An 18309-nucleotide genomic window follows, 5' to 3' on the forward strand; every position below is an offset into this window, starting at 1 on the left:
CAGACCCCACCATGCCCTCCCTAGCCCAGCAAAATCTTCAATCTGGCATACACTGTTTCCCAGGCTTGCCAGATGAAAAAGGTTCAAGTGTAGTGCGATTCTTTGCCCAGCAACAGCCATGTCTTCAGTTGAAAGGAACATAGCTGTCATGGCTGCACAGAAACCAATTCTAATATGGATACAATTCCAAATGCCCCTCTCTCAGAGATGTGATCTGATATCAGGCTAATGAGTTTCAACTCTTGAAATCTACTATCCAGCCTTTAAATTGGAAAGGCCCTAGGAAATGTGTGTGCTTGTGTGTATAATGCCTACAAATTCCTTACCTAAAAAGAGTTTGTTGCAATGGCTCCTTGCACCTATAAAGGAATTAAAACAGGCTTGATGGCAACAACAAGCGTTACTCTGAGACAGAACAACTACTGGGACTTTCAACGGTTTGCCCTGGTATGACCCACTCGGAGACATTTGACGAATCCCTGGAGTGCTGCTGCAGCATCTTAATTTATAGTAGTAACAAAATATGATTTCTCAGAACAATTTGTAAAATGTTAATTTTTCCTTTTAGTGACCTGTAAAGGAGCATCTGCTGCTTTCTACAATTCATAAAAATATTCCTTCCTCTCAAATGCTAGTGACACTACTAAATGGACCCAGAGGTCCCATGGTCCCCAATACATCTACTAGCTGAGGATGCTTCCAACCTGTGCAATGGGGGTAGTAGGTTAGCATATTAGTGAACTACATCCAGGCTGCTGAAGAGGTATTCCTAGAGGTAGGATTTTCAAATGAGCTTGGCGTTAGCTAACTCAACTCACATTAACTTTACCTACTTTAAGTCAATGGAAGTAGAGCTAGACCAACATTGAACATATTTGTAAATCCTACCCAATATTTCCTTGGGGATTGTGGGAATGTGGTTAAGAAACTTCCAAGAAGATGCTACTTAGACAAGATGGTGTTGCATCACCCGTGTTGGAGGAAAGATTTCGAGACAAATCATGTCTGTGCCTGGAAATGGTCAGGATCACCATGGCAAAAGCTCTGCAATGGTGCTGCAGAGTACTTACTGTTTTTGGGTTAAGGAAGCATCTCCACAGAGACCAAATCAAACAAAAAAGTGATCATTTAAAACAAAAAATATATTCTTTTTAAAAAACAGACCTCATCAGCACCATACAAGAAAGCTGACTCCCATGATCCATAGAGAGAAGAGATGGGTACTGTATGTGCGAGCATGTGTTTATATATCAATATTTTAATGGTTTTTTAATCAACAGGTGCAGGGTGTCCTTTCAGTAAAAAGCAGGGTTGGTGTGCTCAATAATACAGCGTTTGCAATGGCGTTTAACAAAACGCAGAGCGTCCACAGAAACCTCACAGTCCTGCACATTCAGCATCTGCAGGTCAAAGCAGTTTGCAGCTACGATCTGTAGGCCTTGGCCTGTGATGCTCTCACATGACTTCAGACTCAGGCGCTTCAAGTTGAAGCAGTTCAGGGCCAGGAACTCCAGACCAGCGTCTGATACCAGTGGGCACTTGCCAATATCTAGCGATTTGAGTTTTGTGCAATTTTTGGCGAGGTACTCCACACCGTGGTCTGTGATGCCCTCGCAGCCCCGCGCATTGAGGTAGCGCAGCTTGCTGCAGTATTTGGCAATGTAGCGGATGCCCACATCTGTGATGCGTCCACAGTGTGCGATGCTGAGGTATCTCAGGCGTGACTCCAGCTTGGCAATCTCCCGCATGCCAAAGTCGCTAACAAAGCGGCAGTCGCTCACACTCAGCTCCTTGATGGATGTGCAGTAAATCATTAGGTAACGGAGGCCTTCATCGGTAATGCGGACGCAGCGGCGCAGGTACAGATGAGTCAACTGAGTGCAGTGCGCAGCTATGGTGTGCAGGCCTTCATCCTCAAGCACAAAGCAGTCTGTCATGTCCAGATAGCGGATAGAGATCTGTTTGCCATGTAATGGGGACAGTTTGATGGAGGCTTCACGGGTCAAACTAATGCACGTCACTTTGGAGCAGCCTACATGGAAAAACAGTGTTAATAAGTTGCAAAGCAGGATGGATGAGGTTGGATTGTAACTGGAAACCTGAACATACTGGTAGTTATGCAGGAATCTCAGTACTGCCAGACCTCAGACAGTACCCTTAGGAAACAGATACTATTCCAGGTTCTGCCATTCATTTTAAATAACTCCACTGAAGTCAGCAAAGTCACATCAGTAATTGAAATAACATCAGAACCACTGAAGTGTGGTTTTGTCCATGTCCCAAATTAGGTCAGATCATAGCCATTGATTTTCTTATGCAGGGACAGATTCTGATCTCTGTTATGCCAGTACAAATCCAGGAATCATTTTGGACAATGTGGGGAGCAAAATAAATCAACACAAGCTGTTCTCTGGTCTGTGGCAATGTCATAATTGATTTAGATGGAGCAGGTCTATGTTGCCCTGCAGTTCAAACTACAAGTATGAATACCAGCATGCACTGAAGAGCTGCAATGTCTCGCTCCCTTTTCGATTCTGCGTGTCACTGGGAAAAGCTAAAACAAGCTAGGAACTTAGTTTGCTTCCACAGTGCAAAATGGGGGAGCTACAGCGCAGCACTTGGATGCACACTGTTATTCACATCCCCTTAGTCCAAACTGCAGTGCACAGTAGACATGCCCCTAGTTTGTGTTCCAGCATCAGAGGCCATTTTACTGCCAGAAACAAAGGGGAAATGCCCAGGCCCAAGTGGGCTAATGTTTTGGAGAACAAAAATGCCCTGCAACCAGCGAACGATATGTATCAATTCTGCCCACGTATCTATACAAGCGAATTCATCGCTGGAGCCAACAACATAAGCTACCAAATCAAAAGGTCATTTAACTACACATCCAGTAATTTGATCTATGCCATCAAAGCCCCACTGCTATATATATTGGACAAACTGGATAGTCCCCACCGGAAAGAATCAATGAACGCAAATCAGATATCCGTAAAGGGACCGTACAGAAACCTGCTGGGGAACACTTCAATCTACCTAATCACTCTTTAAAAGATCTTCAAGTGGCTGTCTGGTCACAAACAAATTCTACTAGCTAAATACACAGGCATTGGAATTACAATTCATTTACAAATTCAATTCTCATTCTGATAGCCTACTCAATCGTGATAATGGATGGTTGGGACACTATCAACCTAACATTCAATGAAGGTGCAAACAAGCTCTTTGTGTAGATGCCTGTTATTGCCTTTGATTCTTATTTGCTTCATTTTAACTATCCAATCTTCAGGTGCTTACTGACTCCCAGTTCTGCCTTCCTGTTTTTCCCTTTGATATTTCCATACCCTCTGCTCCTTGTTTCCCACTCCCCTCCTTTTTCCCCCCTCCCCTTCTCCCCTATTTATTTTTGGTCTGCACATCCTAAACTCAAAACTCCGCTCCTCTGAAGAAGCAGGCTGTGCCCACGAAAGCTCATGATATCATCTACATGTTTTGTTAGTCTATAAAGTGCTACCAGGCTATTTATTGTTTTTTAAGTTTATCAAAAATGTATTGTTTGACCTGTGGATGCAAATTGTGCTAGTAACCAACTGGCATGTATCTAGCAACTGGATAACAATCATGTATGCCCAGGCATCTTACACTGAAAGAACTCAACCAGTCTGACTCTTGAATGTGCAGGAAATCTGGAAAGATCACATGCAGCACTCAAATACTAACTTCTCCCCTTTCCATTATGATTCCCTCTCAAAGTACATTATATATAAGTCATGAACTATTCAGATTTTCCACAATAATAATAATAATGCAGAACACTAGCCATCAGGCCAGCCAGGCAGAGTCCCAAACACTGAATTACCAGGAATTTAGTCCGGGGAACAGTTTCTACCTTGACAGAAACAGGTGCACTTCTCCCACTTCCTCCTTCTTGGGCTCATGGGGACAGGCAGCATGGTCCTTCCCTGAGAGAGGACTGGGGTAGTGGAAGAAAGCACCAAGTGTCACCCTGAAGGCCATTAACTCGGCAGCGACACATCTGGCATGTTTAAGGCAGAGTGTTCCATTCTATGGTCTTTAGCCACGGAAGAACCAACAAAGTAACACAGGCTCTTTGGGCTATGAGGAAAAAAATAAAGTAAGAAAGTCAGGATTGATGCCAAAAACAAACAAATAAACCAGGGAAATTACAGGGAGCATTAGAGTGGCAGGACTGTCAACTGATACACAGTTTGGATAGTTTGAGGCCAGAAAATAGAAATGAGACCATGGTGATCAAAAACTGTATTGCCCACATGCATGCTGATCTAGACACAAGGTGGTCTCGCTCTGAGATTCGATGAAAGGATTCTAAAAGTACGTTTAATAAAAATGAAACTCTGAGAAAGTTAGTGGTTTGTTCGCAAATCCATAACACACAGTTTTAACAGCTATTGCGACTTTGATTTGTATTCTCACCTGTGACAGGGTCAGGCCTGAGGGGTACAAGAGAGTGACAGAAGGGGTTATATTAGCTTTAGATTGAGTAAATCATTGTTCCCAGGGTAAACTGGCATGGGATAGTTCAGAACCAGCAGAAGCTTGCCAAAATCAATAAGGGAAATTAAGCACCTCAAGCTAATTAAGTGGGCTTCTAAAGTCAAGTCAACTAAGGCTAGCTGGAACACCTGGGGCCAATTAAAGAACCAGTTGAGACTGGTTAAAAAGAGCTTGTCTGCAGTTAGTTAGCGTGTGGGGAGCTGAGAAGACAGAAGGAGCTATTGAGAATCTAGAAGTTGCAAGCACAAGCAGGTACTAGAAGAAAGAACCTGTGATAAAAGTGGTGCTGGGGAAGGTGTGGGGAAGTAGCCCAGGGTTTTGTGGCTGTCTCACAGCTGCTGTTGGAGACATTTATAGGCAGCTGCTTTTACGGGGACCTGGAATGGAACCTGGAATAGAGGGTGGGCCCGTGTTCTCTCTATCACCTACTTCCCCATTTCCACTTGGGGAAAAGACTGTCTGGGGAAAAGAAAGGGGTTTACCCAGCACTGTGCTATGGGGAGAGGGGGGTTTCACCAAGACCCTGGAGTTTGGTTTCCCTCTGTACCTCATGCTGGCCAATGATGAGAGTAGGTCAACTAACAGCAGGCTGATGTCCTGGTTGTGGTGCCTAAAGGGCTGCCGTGAGCCTCTAAGGCAAGCAATCCGCCTGAAAGTGCAGTAGCCACCAAGTTTGAGTACAAGCTTTGTCACACACCATACTAAATTTACACAATGAGATGTGATGCAGACGTCTTTTGGTAAGACAGATGCAAAGTTTAGCTGAAATCTCACACAAAGTGTAAGTGGCAAGTACTGCACCAGGGGAAACTCTGGGACCTTAAGGCAAGGGGAACTATTCTGATCATTCAACAGCATCCTCAGAAAATCAATAACACCTTTTCCCTTTTACACAGCCTGGTTCAGGTTCCTGCAGATCAGAATGTGGTTTGTAATGAGAACAAGTGATTCAACCTGGCAGCCTCAAAATGAATGTGCACACATGAGATGCAAGGAGAGCTCTAAAGGGAAGCAATACAATTGGATTTCAGCAATTAGAATAGACAACAGAAGATGGGCCTGCTCTGGTGGATGCTAGCAACCTGGCAGAGCCCCACTCTGGCAGTGCAGTTGGCATGGACACAAGTGTCTGTCTTCATAGAGCTGACTGAAGGATAATGGTATAAATGTTGACTGTTTACGAAACCAGATAGCAATTACTATTTTTTAATAGAATTATTTTTAAAATTAGGATAGTGAGAAAGAAAATCTGCAGACAGAGAAGGAGAAGAAAATTCCATCAGTTGAATACTCGAGAAAGAGGGACATATAAATGACTAATGCATTTCTAAAATGAAAAGGTTGAAAGTCTCCCCACTGTATATGATCATTTGATCACTGTTTTGACAGGCTCATCATCTTCTTATTGTCTACTTACTTTGGCTGCAGCATATTGTATTTGATTGGAATGGTGTTCAGATGTTCCATCAAAAGAAAAGAGTGCACATTGATTATATGATTTATTTTACATGGAGACATTTTTCTGGGTCTATAGTAATTTTTCTGTCCCAAATAATAAAGATGTAAAAATAAACTCTCATGCAGCAATATTTTTCCATAGAGGAAACATAACTAATTTAAAAGGCAGCAGAAACATTCAAATGGATTGAAGGAACTTTTGCCAGCATTTGTTAGATAATAGTTTGCAGTCAAGCTTAAACAGCACCTGGAGTTATCTGAAGTCTGCTAAAGGAGAGGATGTCAAGAGTTACAGAATTTATGTTGTGGAAAACTCGTAAAGTTAATACAGATGCTTGGTTTTGACATTAAAATATTCATATCTTGTCAGTGCTACAGAAGTTAGATACAGCCGCTCCCCGAGTTGCGAACAGTCGACTTACGACCGTTCGCACTTACGACCAAAGCTCCCATTGAGTAGTCGTAAAGGCGGTCCCTGAGTTACGAACACGACCCACGCTTATGAACAGCGCGGTCACGTGTAACTCAATGGGGTCCGAGTTATGAACGGATCGAGTTATGGCCAAGTATTTGGTCCGTAACTCGTTCGTAACTGGGAGAGAGGCTGTAGCATGTAATTGAATAGTGAAATTTTAGTGGTTACACGACTATTCAATAGTCCCCGGGGTAGGAGTGGAAGCCAGTGCACTCTGTCCCCACACCCAGGGAGCTCCCTGCCACCCCACACTGCTGCCTCTCTATCAAGGGCAGCAGTGTGGGGTCACAGGCGAGAGCCAGTCCATGGGCACCAGCTCCCACTCAGACTTACCACTTAATTGTATAGTCATCTAAACACTGACATCCCTAATCAGTTCTAAAGAATAACCCTTAAGAATAAAGGGATGGACTGAACTAAACATTTACAAGTGAAATTGTTTGAGTTAATTAGGTTTTCTTTTGAGTCCAAGAGATCCATCAGGCTTCCCTAGTCATACTGAGGGACCCTTCCCTGTGACCCTGACTGCCAACGTCTCCATTATATCGCACAGCATACCCACCCAAGCTTTCAGGCTTCCTCCTACGCCTCAAGTCATAGTAAGCTGAGTTCTGAAACCATTTAAATGTGTAAGCCCAAGCCTTTTTGTTTTAATTGCCCTTATCATTTAATCATGTACGAATCTCATTATTTTGTGCTAGATTTTGGCCCAGAGTCCCTCAGAATCCAGATAGATTCATTAGGTTCAGGGAGAGACTGCAGCAGTTGGAAATTCCAGGAGAACATCCGAACCAGAATTCCTCCTGAAGGCTCCCACACAGCACACCAAGGCTACATCTATACTGGCCCCAAATTCTGGAAAAGGGATGCAAAGCAAGTAAGTCAGAATAGGGCAATCCGCGGGGGATTTAAATATCCCCCGCGGATTTAAGTAAACATGTCCGCCGCTTTTTTTCTGGCTTGGGGAAAAGCCGGAAAAAAGCGTCTAGACTGGCGCGATCCTCCGGAATAAAGCCTTTTTCCTACCTGAAAGTAGGAATAAGAGATCCTCCGGAAAAGGGCTTTATTCCGGAGGATCGCGCCAGTCTAGACGCTTTTTTCCGGCTTTTCCCCAAGCCGGAAAAAAAGCGGCGGACATGTTTACTTAAATCCGCGGGGGGATATTTAAATCCCCCACGGATTTCCCTATTCTGACTTACTTGCTTTGCATCCCTTTTCCGGAATTTGGGGCCAGTGTAGACGTAGCCCTAGGGTTACCAGATGATTTCAAAAAGATACCGGACACGCTTGATCTCAGATGGGGCCGGGGGGAGGTGGAGGGGCGCAGCTGGCAAGGAGGAGGTTGGGGGAAGCGGAGCTGGTCAGAGGAGATCAGAGGGTGGGGGGGACAGCTGGCGGGAAGCAGGGCTGGCCAGGAGGGAGTGGGGGGAGGGGAGGCGGGCTGTGGGAGATCAGGGGAAGGAACCAGCCGGCGGGAAGCAGGGCCAGATGGGAGGAGGTCGGGGGGAGTGGGACTCGCTGGGAGGAGGTTGGGAGGAGGCAGGGCTTGCCGGGGGGGAAAAGCAGGAGGGAACTGGCTGGTGGGGAGCAGGACTGGCCTGGGCACTTGCAGATCCCGGTGTGCTGCCCGTCCTGCGCATGATCCCAGCGGGGCGCACGGGCGAGTCCGGCCCTGGGGATTCCATACTGCCCCAGTCCCAGCCCTGCCCCATCCTCTCTACTGCATAGTTGTGTACTGCCTGGCTGGTAGACATGCTGACGCAGCGTGAGCATGTCTACCAGCCAGGCAGTATGCAATTATGTATTGAGACTCACGATCATAATAAAACTTACTTATTTAGAAAATACTGGACATTTATATGTCCGGTATTTTCTCAATTTGTTTCCCGGGCAGAAAGATCAAATGCCAGACCGTCCGGTTCAAAACCGGACACCTGGCAACCCTAAGCACACTCTGGTATGTGTCCTGCATAAGCATTGGAAAAAGGTGCCTTCTCATAACTGTGCTTTTCGTGGCTTCCTCACTCTCAGCCCCTTCTTGGCACATAGTTCCCACAGGGACTCTAGGGGAGAAAAACACTGAAGCTCCTCATTAGGATTCCACCCAGTCCCTGGGCATAGGCTCAAGAGGGAGGGGAACTTTTTGTGCAGCTGCATGGCGACTGGCCAGAATTTGACCTCTGTCTCTTAAGTTTTCTTATGCAGAGCTCTACAAATTCAAAGGACTTCTCTTATTTAGGTTGCAAGTTCTTTGGAGCGGGGACTCCCCCCACTCCCCTGTTTGCAAAGATGAAAACAGGAGAAAAAGGAGAAAAGTGGTGTGAGGATTATTGGCAAGAAAAAGAAGATAGGAGCTGTGGTTTGACTAGTTAGCACAGCCTTGTCCACAGAGCTGCTGTTTATACCACTCAATCTCCCCTTCCAATCTCTGGGGTGTCATTTATAAATCCTACACACGCTATTCCCCTTCCCCTCCCCCTAAGTCCACTTCCTCTATCATCTCCCACTTGACCTCTCTGAATCAGGGTGACTCTTTCAAGTGGTCCCCCAGAGACTCAGAGGAGGATCAGTTTCCTGATGGCCCAGATATTTGGGTAGGGGCTACCTGTCCCTCATGCGATAGGGGACAGACCCATTGAAATAGATATAAAGAGACATAGGAAATAGCAACTGGAAGGACTAGGCTGGTTCCTATGAGTGACACGATTTTTAAGTAAGTGCACACTCTACATGAACCTGAGTCTCCTTATGATATAGATTTGGGAACCACAACCTGCCCTGGAGACACACATTCGAGCAGATGTAACATTCTCTCCAGTAGAAGGCACTGGAGCTGTTGTGTCCAACATTCTAGCCACTAGTCAGAAATGGCTATTTAACTGGTTAACTGTGACTAGTTCACAACTGATTGAACACCACAGCACTAGACCAGTTCAGGCCAATGTGTTATGAAGGTTTAACCTTGAAATCTGATAAATGCAATTTAAAAATTATTAAAGCAACGTTACAACAAAACATTAACATAATATGTTGTACTTTACTTATTCAGAATCAGCTTAATACCCAAATAAATAATTTAGCTCAAGATTTTGGCTTGCTGACTGGGGACTCCTGCTCTCTGGAGTACATAATGGGGGGAAGGGGCAATTTCTAAATGCCTCTCCTCTTTTTGTCACTTCTCTTGTGCACATACTCAGTGTGAAAGCTTTTCCATTACAAAGACAATCCATCATTTACTCTCCCACAATTCCACAGGAAGTTGGGGAGGGGAGGGGTGTCACATTTTTTCCAATAGTGTGTAATACAATGTCTAGCTGCTAACAATAAAAAAGGAATTAATTTTACTGGCTCCTTTACTGGAGCATTAAGTAGGCAGGTCAGGGGATCACTAAGATGCTGGCATTTTATCATAAGATGAATCTCCCATTTCCTCCCAAGTAGTCCTACGGTCACAACCACCACACATGCAAGTATGTTCCCTTTCCCCACAGACCCTCACAGCCTCCTTAGTAGCACAAATATGATTACTCTTAACTGGAGTCAAATGCCATTTATATAATAATTTATAAAGAATTTCCTTGGGAACTACAAAAATGAAGGAGAGTATATTTCCTTTCCCATCTAGTGACCCATTAACACAAATCAATTTCTTTTTGTCCAAATCTCCCATCTTTTCATCTGGATTTACTCTCATCAATGCATTTTTCAGTGAAAATTGCATGCATCTTAGAAATTAAACATTTTGTTCTACCTTTCTCCTGGGCTAACTCCTCAAATGTGATAAAGATCTCTATATAGCTGCCTCATAGCCAGATTTCACAATAAAATGTTTGACTTGTAAATTTGGAAAATACCAGATCTTTATATTATTTCCATTATTACTTCTCTCTTGCTCTGGTTTCAGCTTTTACCTGCTACAAATAGTGACTCTGAAATTTCCTAGGGATAAATGCCTGATTATTAATGCAAATAAATAAGGAAGAAGGTCACTGACAGAAATGTAGAAAAATTTGTCCAAAGCTGTTCAAGTGGTCTGGATGAAAAGGTGGGGGTTTTTTTAATGTTGGATCACCTACATTTCTTATTTGCCCCATAATTACTATGAATAGCTACATTTGGGTCCCAGTTTTAGTTGAGTTACACCCAGTGTTTGGATGTAAAACCAACTGATCTGTAGTTTACTTGCCAGGCGATGAGTGCTATTTTTATGTCACTGAGTGGGAGCATGCACTGCAGTAACAAACCTTACAAATATAAATACATAGAAACTAGTGGTGAACTAGATTTTATATCAGTATCGTGCTTTTTCTTCCACTTGAATTAAACACATACTCTATCACAGAAGGGCATACATTTATGATGCACACCAACAAGAATGCACCTTCACGTAGAAAAGCATGATAAAGTCGAGTCTTCCTGACAAGTTATTTAAATCATGATTTAAATCAAATCCATGCTGACATCCAGTTTTATACTGATAGAACTAAAAAGAGAGAAGACACAAAATTCTGCTGTCGATCTCCTCCCCGTCTCTTAGACTGATTTACTGTCAGCCTTTTCCAAATCCTTTGGCAATTTCATTTCTTCGGGTACAAGAAAACCTCCATCTGTAATGCTGGGCATTTGGAACACTCTGCCTGTTTTTAAATTTAATAAGAAACTGTCCCCTCATATTTGCACCGACTTTAGTTTTCCTTTCCTTCCATTTTCATTTTCATGGAAATTCTAGTTAACTATGCACAGTATGTAAAAATAAAGTTGCACTATATAATGCCTCCCCAAACAGCTTACTGTGGCTGTGCTCACACTCTGCCTCCAGGCCAGACCCCCTCCTGCTGTTCCCAGCATTCTGCCCTGGCTGGCTCCATCAGGCACTTGGGGTGTGTTGGGCTGTGATTGCCACTGCCCAGCACTGGGGACCACAGTGAGGGTGTGCTGGGTTCCTGCAGGGAGCTGCAGGAGAGTGGGGCTGAGCCTCAGGCACAAGCAGAGGGGCCAGGGGATAGCCCCCACAGATGGCTGGGTCACCAGCTGCCCATAGTGAGAGTTAAAATTACACTGAAATCAATGGTCCTAATTCTGCTCAGAGTAAAGGTTAATGGCCTTCAGCTTCCGCTGAAGTTAGTTACAAGTGCAGTACTCAGCCCCTCAGGGGTCCAGCCCCCAGAACAGGGGTTGTGTTTACTTTTGTGGACTGAACAGTTTGGACATTGGGAAAAACACTTTTTTTTTTGGTTTCTAATTAATTCCATTTCCTGTGTCTCTCACACACTAGTCCAGTGCTGAGTGTTAAGCGATTTAGCTCTAAAGATGAATGTTTAAATGAAACCCAAACCAACCCCCTCTGCCACATTTTATATTTCTAGTTCTATCTTTATAGGGGATCTTAGCCACAATTTTCATCCTGATAGACTCTGCATAGAGAGACAAGATAGGTAATTTTTGGATCGGCTTCTGTTGGGGTGAGAGACAAGCTTTCCAGCTTGTACAGAGTTCTTCTCAGGTCCTGGAAACTTAGAGTATCACAGCTAAATACAAAACAGAACAGATTGTTGAGCATGCATAGGTAATACATTTTCAAGGCACCTGTTCAAGGTGAAGTGACCCATTGATACCTTTCCAGTCATCAAGTGAAAATGGAGGGGAGAGCAACTGGGGTGTTGTTAGCAGGTTACAGATTGTTGTAATAATCCATACATCCAGTTTCTCTGTTTAGGCCTGATGTTTAGTGTCTAGGCAAGTTATGAATTTAAGCTCTCATTAACATAGCTGCCTCACACAAAGGCAGGCTAACTACACTGATGAGAGAAGCTGGCTCATTGGCATATTGGTGTTTTCACAGCAGCACAGTTTCACTGGTGCAATGTTTTAAGTGTAGATTTGCCCTCAGACATGTCTAACCACAGTGCACAAAGGCTCTATGTTTTGTTTCTAGTGTTATATGGATCAAAACTATACATGAGCCTTAGTGAAATCTAGCTCCAAATCCAAATTACACAGCAGGGCTTCATCTATAGAACAGACTGAACTTAAACTTTTGGATCCAGACACCCAAAACACTGGAACAATTTTTATCTGGATTTGTATTTTGCAGCTCTAAATTTGAGCCTTTGGATCTGCGGATTGTGCGTAAGAGCACACAGCAGCCCTAGATAACTCCTGTGCAGGGGAAATTTTACCCTAGATAGTTGCAGCTCCTGTACGTTACTGGAATAGTGACTGAGGATGAGGTGGGGAAGAGATTCTTTGCTACTATTTTTGAGTCATAATTAAAAGTTCTCTCTCTGTTCTAGCACTTTATGAGACTACAGTTCAGTATCTATAAGAGATGTGTGGCTCTCAGCAAGGTCATTACCATTCCACGGTGTGAATCTGATCTTTGTTGTCCAAAACATCTTGCAAAATGAGCCAAACATACTACTATTTTGATCCCGTAGTAGCAATGTAAATAACTGCAGAATGTGCAGGGCTATAGGGAGTCAAGTCCTGTGCACATCCACAGAACCAAAGATTGCCATCCAAGACAGCTTGCTACTGTGAAGACAGATTTCCTTTGGAAGAAAAGCAGTAACATTCAGTCACCAGTTATAACCCAGAACCCTGATTTTCCACAGCCACAAGTCTGGTGCAGTCATTTATACCTATACCAAGTGGGAGAACTGCTGTTCTGAAAGGGTAGCACTTTACACCCATTTTGCTCAGCTCCCCAGGCAGTCACATATGTCTATGCAGTAGATAAGCAGAACCAGTGAACTTAATTCAGTATGGGACTGCACCCACTGCAGCTCGGGATTATGCTGACGGTCTAACTCAGGTCACTGCTGAATTTTATTCTAATGCTTCCACTTAGGCTCATCCTCCAACTCAAGCTCTGACCAATTCTGCCAGGGGGAGAAAATTCCCTATGACTCACCCTCTAATGCAGCGTTTCTTAAACATTTTAAGACCAAAGAACACCAAAACAATATTTTTTTTTAATGGGGAACACCAAGGATATTTTGTTTTTGGGGGAAGTTATTGAGCAAAAAAACCCCCCATCACTTTTGAATTCTGTTGTTCTCCGTGACACACCTCCAACTGCCTCACAGCACACCAGTCTGCCACAGAACACAGTTTAAGAAACACTGCTCTAATGAGATCCTCCTGGCTCCAGAGAGCAGACTGGGGGACAAGCAGCAAGGGTACCGTTGCTGCTCTCAACAATTGAACCACCACATAAAAGCTGTGGAGGGGCAGAAAGTACATTGGTCAAGTCCCAAATGAAGGTAGGCAGTGCCTAGATGTCCAAATGTATCTCTAACTATGGGTATTAGACTTCCAAACTTCACTGCCCCTAACACAGGGCTATGTAGCTTTTCTGCCCCTAGAAAGCCCAGATACTGTGCTGCCCATTCTTAAAGGGGCTGCAGCGTGGTCGAGCTGTGCTGGCTGGTTCAGAGGCAGGTGTGTGGAAACAACCGACTGTCACTACACTGACACAAGATGTGGAGTATCAATACTTATATAGGTAAGAAAGAAGGGAAAAGAGGATAGGCTTTCATCTCAGCACAGCTATAGGGCTCAGGTTATGCCCTGCCCCTCTGTGCCTTTTTCTCTCCTTTTCACCTCTGTAAAGGTGAAATGTCTCTCAACTCAGATTATATTAAATACTTTCACTGACCTGACACATCCAGGTGCTCCAGGTTTGGACACAGCGACACCACATCAAAGACTGCCTCATTAGAGATGTTGTAACAGCCTGACACCTCTAGCCTCCTCAGCTCTGGACAGCACTGGGCAATGGTGTAGAGTCCTCTGTCTGTGAGCCGCCTGCAGCCACTAACGATTACAGTCTCCAACATGAGACATACATTTGGCGTGTCCTGACAAAGCCTCCGGGTCAGCACTTTAAGAGCCCTGTCTACGTTGATTGTCTCTCCTGTCAAGCGAATAGTCCTCCAAAGCCGTGGGTCCCAGGCAAGGTTATACCAGCGGCGACACACTCGTGCACAACGACACAACTGGTTGGTAGGCAGGAAGGAGAAAATCTGGATCATGGAATGATCTGGGAGACGGTCTATGTTGGCCTGTTCTTTCTGCTGTCTGGAGGCCAGCCGGATGAGAGGATGAGTAAGGCGAGTTGGAGGAGGTGAATGGACCATAGCAACTGTCTCTCCAGTGACTGAAGATGAAGAAGTGGAAGATCCTCGGCCATTCTGGAAGCCATGAGAATTCTGTGGACATATTAGTGCTGGGCTAGGTGTACTGAGCGTCCGCATGCTCAGGTCGGAATCTGAAAGATACAAAGTAGAGACCAGTGTCCATATATAGTGTTAAATAGCATTTACACGGTTTCTTTTGAAAAATGACCTTGATTTCTGGACAGATGTGTCCTATCTACCAATATTGCAGGGAAGAAATTGTGAGCATGATTAATGGCATGGGTATGAGACACAGTATGATTTGTCATACTGTCACGTAGGATCAGTAGCTAGACATCTAAATGCAACCGATTAGCAATACTGGATGCCATTTAAATATAGCTCATGAAGTTTCACTGTGCTTGGGGGCAGAAATGAGGAATTTTGATTGAAAGTTCTCTCCTCCTTTATGTGTTGCATGGAAGACGAGCACAGTGACCCAAGTGAAGTGCAGTGGATGACGGCACTGGCCCACCTGCCTGAGTGCTCAGCAAGTCAGTGGTACTTGAGAGCATTGATTACATCACCGTTTCACTGCTGAGGATTTCAGTGTGTCTGAGACACTGCTTTTTCCTGTTGTCATCCTGAAGAGAGACTTCATTTCTTCAAAGGTTTATTTAAAAAAATGTATGTTACCCCCACACCGCCCCCACAGAACTTGTGCCTAGAATTTTCCAGCTTGCATGTGTAAAGTTGGGTGCCTAATTTCATATTTAGGCATGTATACGAAATAGTCAGAAATGCTGATCATCCTGCAGAAGTCAGTGGGAGCTAGGAGTGATCAACACCTTTGAAAATCCAGTCAAAGTGCCAAAATATGAATTGGGAGGGGCTAACTTCAGGCCTCTCAGTTTGAATTTTTTTCCTTTCACTGAATGGGTGCCGTTTCTGCTTGCAATGCCCTCTTAAATCATTTGTAATAATGGAAGTTCCAGATGTGCCTACATCTAAACTTGATATTCATCATCTGCAGATCTGCTCCCTCCTCCCTGGTGCTGAAGTCTCCACATTCACAGCTACATTCCCAAGAGTAGTTTAGAATGAGATTGCAGGATTGTGTTCTCACTCTGACACAAGAGCCAGGAGAGCTATTACCATGCTACTGAACCCATGACTGAATGTTCTACTAGACGAGAACTCTTCTGGCAGCTTAGTGGCACATTTTACAGCAGTATTTCAGGCTCACTGTTTATCGCATACCAATGAGAGGAAAGAAAAAGCAGGTGAGTCCTTGAGTTTTTTGCCAGTAAAAACTCAGAGAGCCTTTCACTCCAGTTTATTCTCTAATGAACCACTTCTCTGTAATGACATATTCTCCAATTTTCACAGTATTTTAGGGAGGGAAAACCCACAGCAACTTTCTAAACCTTCTACTCTTCAATATTTACTAAGTACTAGCCTACAGTTGGAGTCATTACAAGATAGGATTTAATGACAGTGTCACATCAGTAAATACAATTCCAAAAGGGCAATTTAATACACACATAGCAATTTTCAAAAGTTTCTCTCTGACTACAGGCACTTTTTTTTAAATGCACTATTCTTCACAGCACAGGAAAACATTTACATTTTGGTGAGCTTAGAAAGTCGAAATTTACAAAGCAACCCTGCACTTTTCCCCTTTGATTACCAAAGCTTTTGTGCAAGATGCTTTTTATTGTAGACTTGTTCAGAGCCTCAGGATTGTTTGCTGCCATAAAAAAAAAATGATGTTTCTTAATGGTCATAAAAATTTTTTAGAGGGAGGCAGGACCAGCAGCAGAACTATAAAAGCTGACATGAAGTGCGGATAAAAGGGGTTGTGCACGTTGTGGAAATTTTCTTAGTCCATTAGGAAGCTCTGTTTTATATCACAAGTGTTTGGTTTTTATTTCCTTCCTAATTAATGTATAAGAAAAAGGGAAAATATTTAAATAGAGAGGAACCAAATCAAAATCCAATGTCCTAACACCCATGTTTAGGGATCCCTGAATTTTAGTCAATCAGACAGAGGGTTCATTCGGGATCTGGCAAAAGCATGACATTCCCAAAATATGCAATAAATTGAAATCTAGATGCCAGCTGGATTTTTCAAGACCAAACTTCTTTCTTAATTTGCAATGTGCCTCTAGCCTGATAAGATGACTCAGGGTACCTCTACATGACAGAGCTTTTCTGGGAGACCAAAGATTTCCTGGAAAAACTCTGCCGTGTCCAGGGAACGTGTCTGCTTTTCTGAAATTTTTTTTGAAAAGTAGATGTGTTTTTTCGGCATCCCTGTAAACCTTGTTTTATGAGGAAGAAGGGATGTTCCAAAAGAGGGGTTTTTCCCCCAACATTTAGCCCCATGTAGATGGGCCAAATGTAGGAAAAGCCTCTCAGAAGAAAAGCGGTTTGCAATTTGCGTATCTTTTTCCGACTTTTCTTTGTAGTGTAGACACAGCCTCAGCACCACAGGATTCTATATTTATTGAGTGTTTTTAGATTTTGAATAGAACTTACTGTAATCAGTTTGCAAACCCTAATAACTTTTGATTTTAATTACCAGCGTGACCACCTCACAAGCAACAGCCAAATAGAACTGAAATCTACCACCACCGTGAAAGATTTTTTTGAAGTGGAATCTAGTTAGCAATTCTGTTAAGGCATCAGCTAGAATGGAACTCTACTCTTCTTCACATGGCCAGTACAGCTAAGGAGAGTAAAATGCAGAAACTATTTATTTTTGTCCCTAATATGCATAGGGAGCAGGTATATGCAGTCAGGTAGTGTTATTTTTATATATAGTTCCCTTTCTTGTGATGCTTTCTGCATGCATTATAACGTACATAAAGCTAGTGCAGACTGTCATCATCATTTTAATGGTTCAGATGTCCATTCTACCACTTGATTTACTCAGATCAAGTAGTATTTCAGTTTAACCAGGGTTACAGAGAACAGAAGCTTTGGAAGCTGGGGGAGCATGGAGTAGTGGAAAAATCTGTAACAAAGGAACAATGGAACAGTTTGTGAGCTGGGAACAATGGATGTCTGAGGAAGTGGGAACGCAGGAGGACTGATGTCAAAGATGGTTACACCTGATGGGAGTTAAATGAAGTGAGTTGAGGACAGGAGGACTTGGAACACAAAAGAAAGGTAGGGTAAGGCCAGTATAGGGGCTGAAAAGCAGATTTAAGAGACTGGGAACAGCCAGAGCCCTAAAATACAGGAACAGTGGGATTGGAGCTACTGTGTCCCCACTTCTGCCATTTACCCTAATGGACACCTGCCTATCCTAAGCTCCTGCTGGCTCCCCCTCACCAAGTTATGAGACTGAAAGAGGACATGACAGATGAGAGGATGTACTGCATGAGATTCCCAATGGGGTTGTCAGGTAGGACAGAAATGTGTTAGCTAGAGATGTCAAACTGGGCAGCTCTGTGCATTCATCAATAGCCGGGACCAAGGAAGGTTATGATAAAGATTTAGAAAATCATGATGGGTGTGGAAGAAGTGATTGGGGAAACATTATGCAGATTGCCTTCAAATAACACAAAAATGAAGGTTCATCGTATGAAATTAATAGGCAGCAAATTTAAAGTAAACAGTAGGAAGTACTTCTTCACACAATGTACAGTCAATTGCTGGAACCTGTTGTAATGAGATGTTATGAAGGCCAAAAGTACAACTAGGTTCTAAAAA

General features: G+C 43.5%; 1 protein-coding gene across 2 annotated transcripts in view; it reads right to left on the minus strand.

The window, feature by feature from the left end:
* Positions 1–1240: 1240 nt before the first annotated feature.
* The window catches only part of FBXL7 (F-box and leucine rich repeat protein 7), a 330308-nt gene continuing 313239 nt past the window's right edge, over positions 1241–18309 (minus strand). For both annotated transcript variants that reach the window (XM_006117085.5, XM_006117086.5), the window contains exons 3-4: positions 14130–14741; positions 1241–2032 (exon numbers count right to left, since the gene is read on the minus strand). In XM_006117085.5, the coding sequence (XP_006117147.1) occupies positions 1296–2032; positions 14130–14741 (1349 nt within the window). In that variant the 3' untranslated portion in view covers positions 1241–1295. The remainder of the gene's footprint in view (positions 2033–14129; positions 14742–18309) is intronic.

The sequence above is a fragment of the Pelodiscus sinensis genome, chromosome 2, assembly GCF_052426305.1.
Source record: "Pelodiscus sinensis isolate ZL-2025 chromosome 2, ASM5242630v1, whole genome shotgun sequence".
Lineage (NCBI taxonomy): Eukaryota > Metazoa > Chordata > Testudines > Trionychidae > Pelodiscus > Pelodiscus sinensis.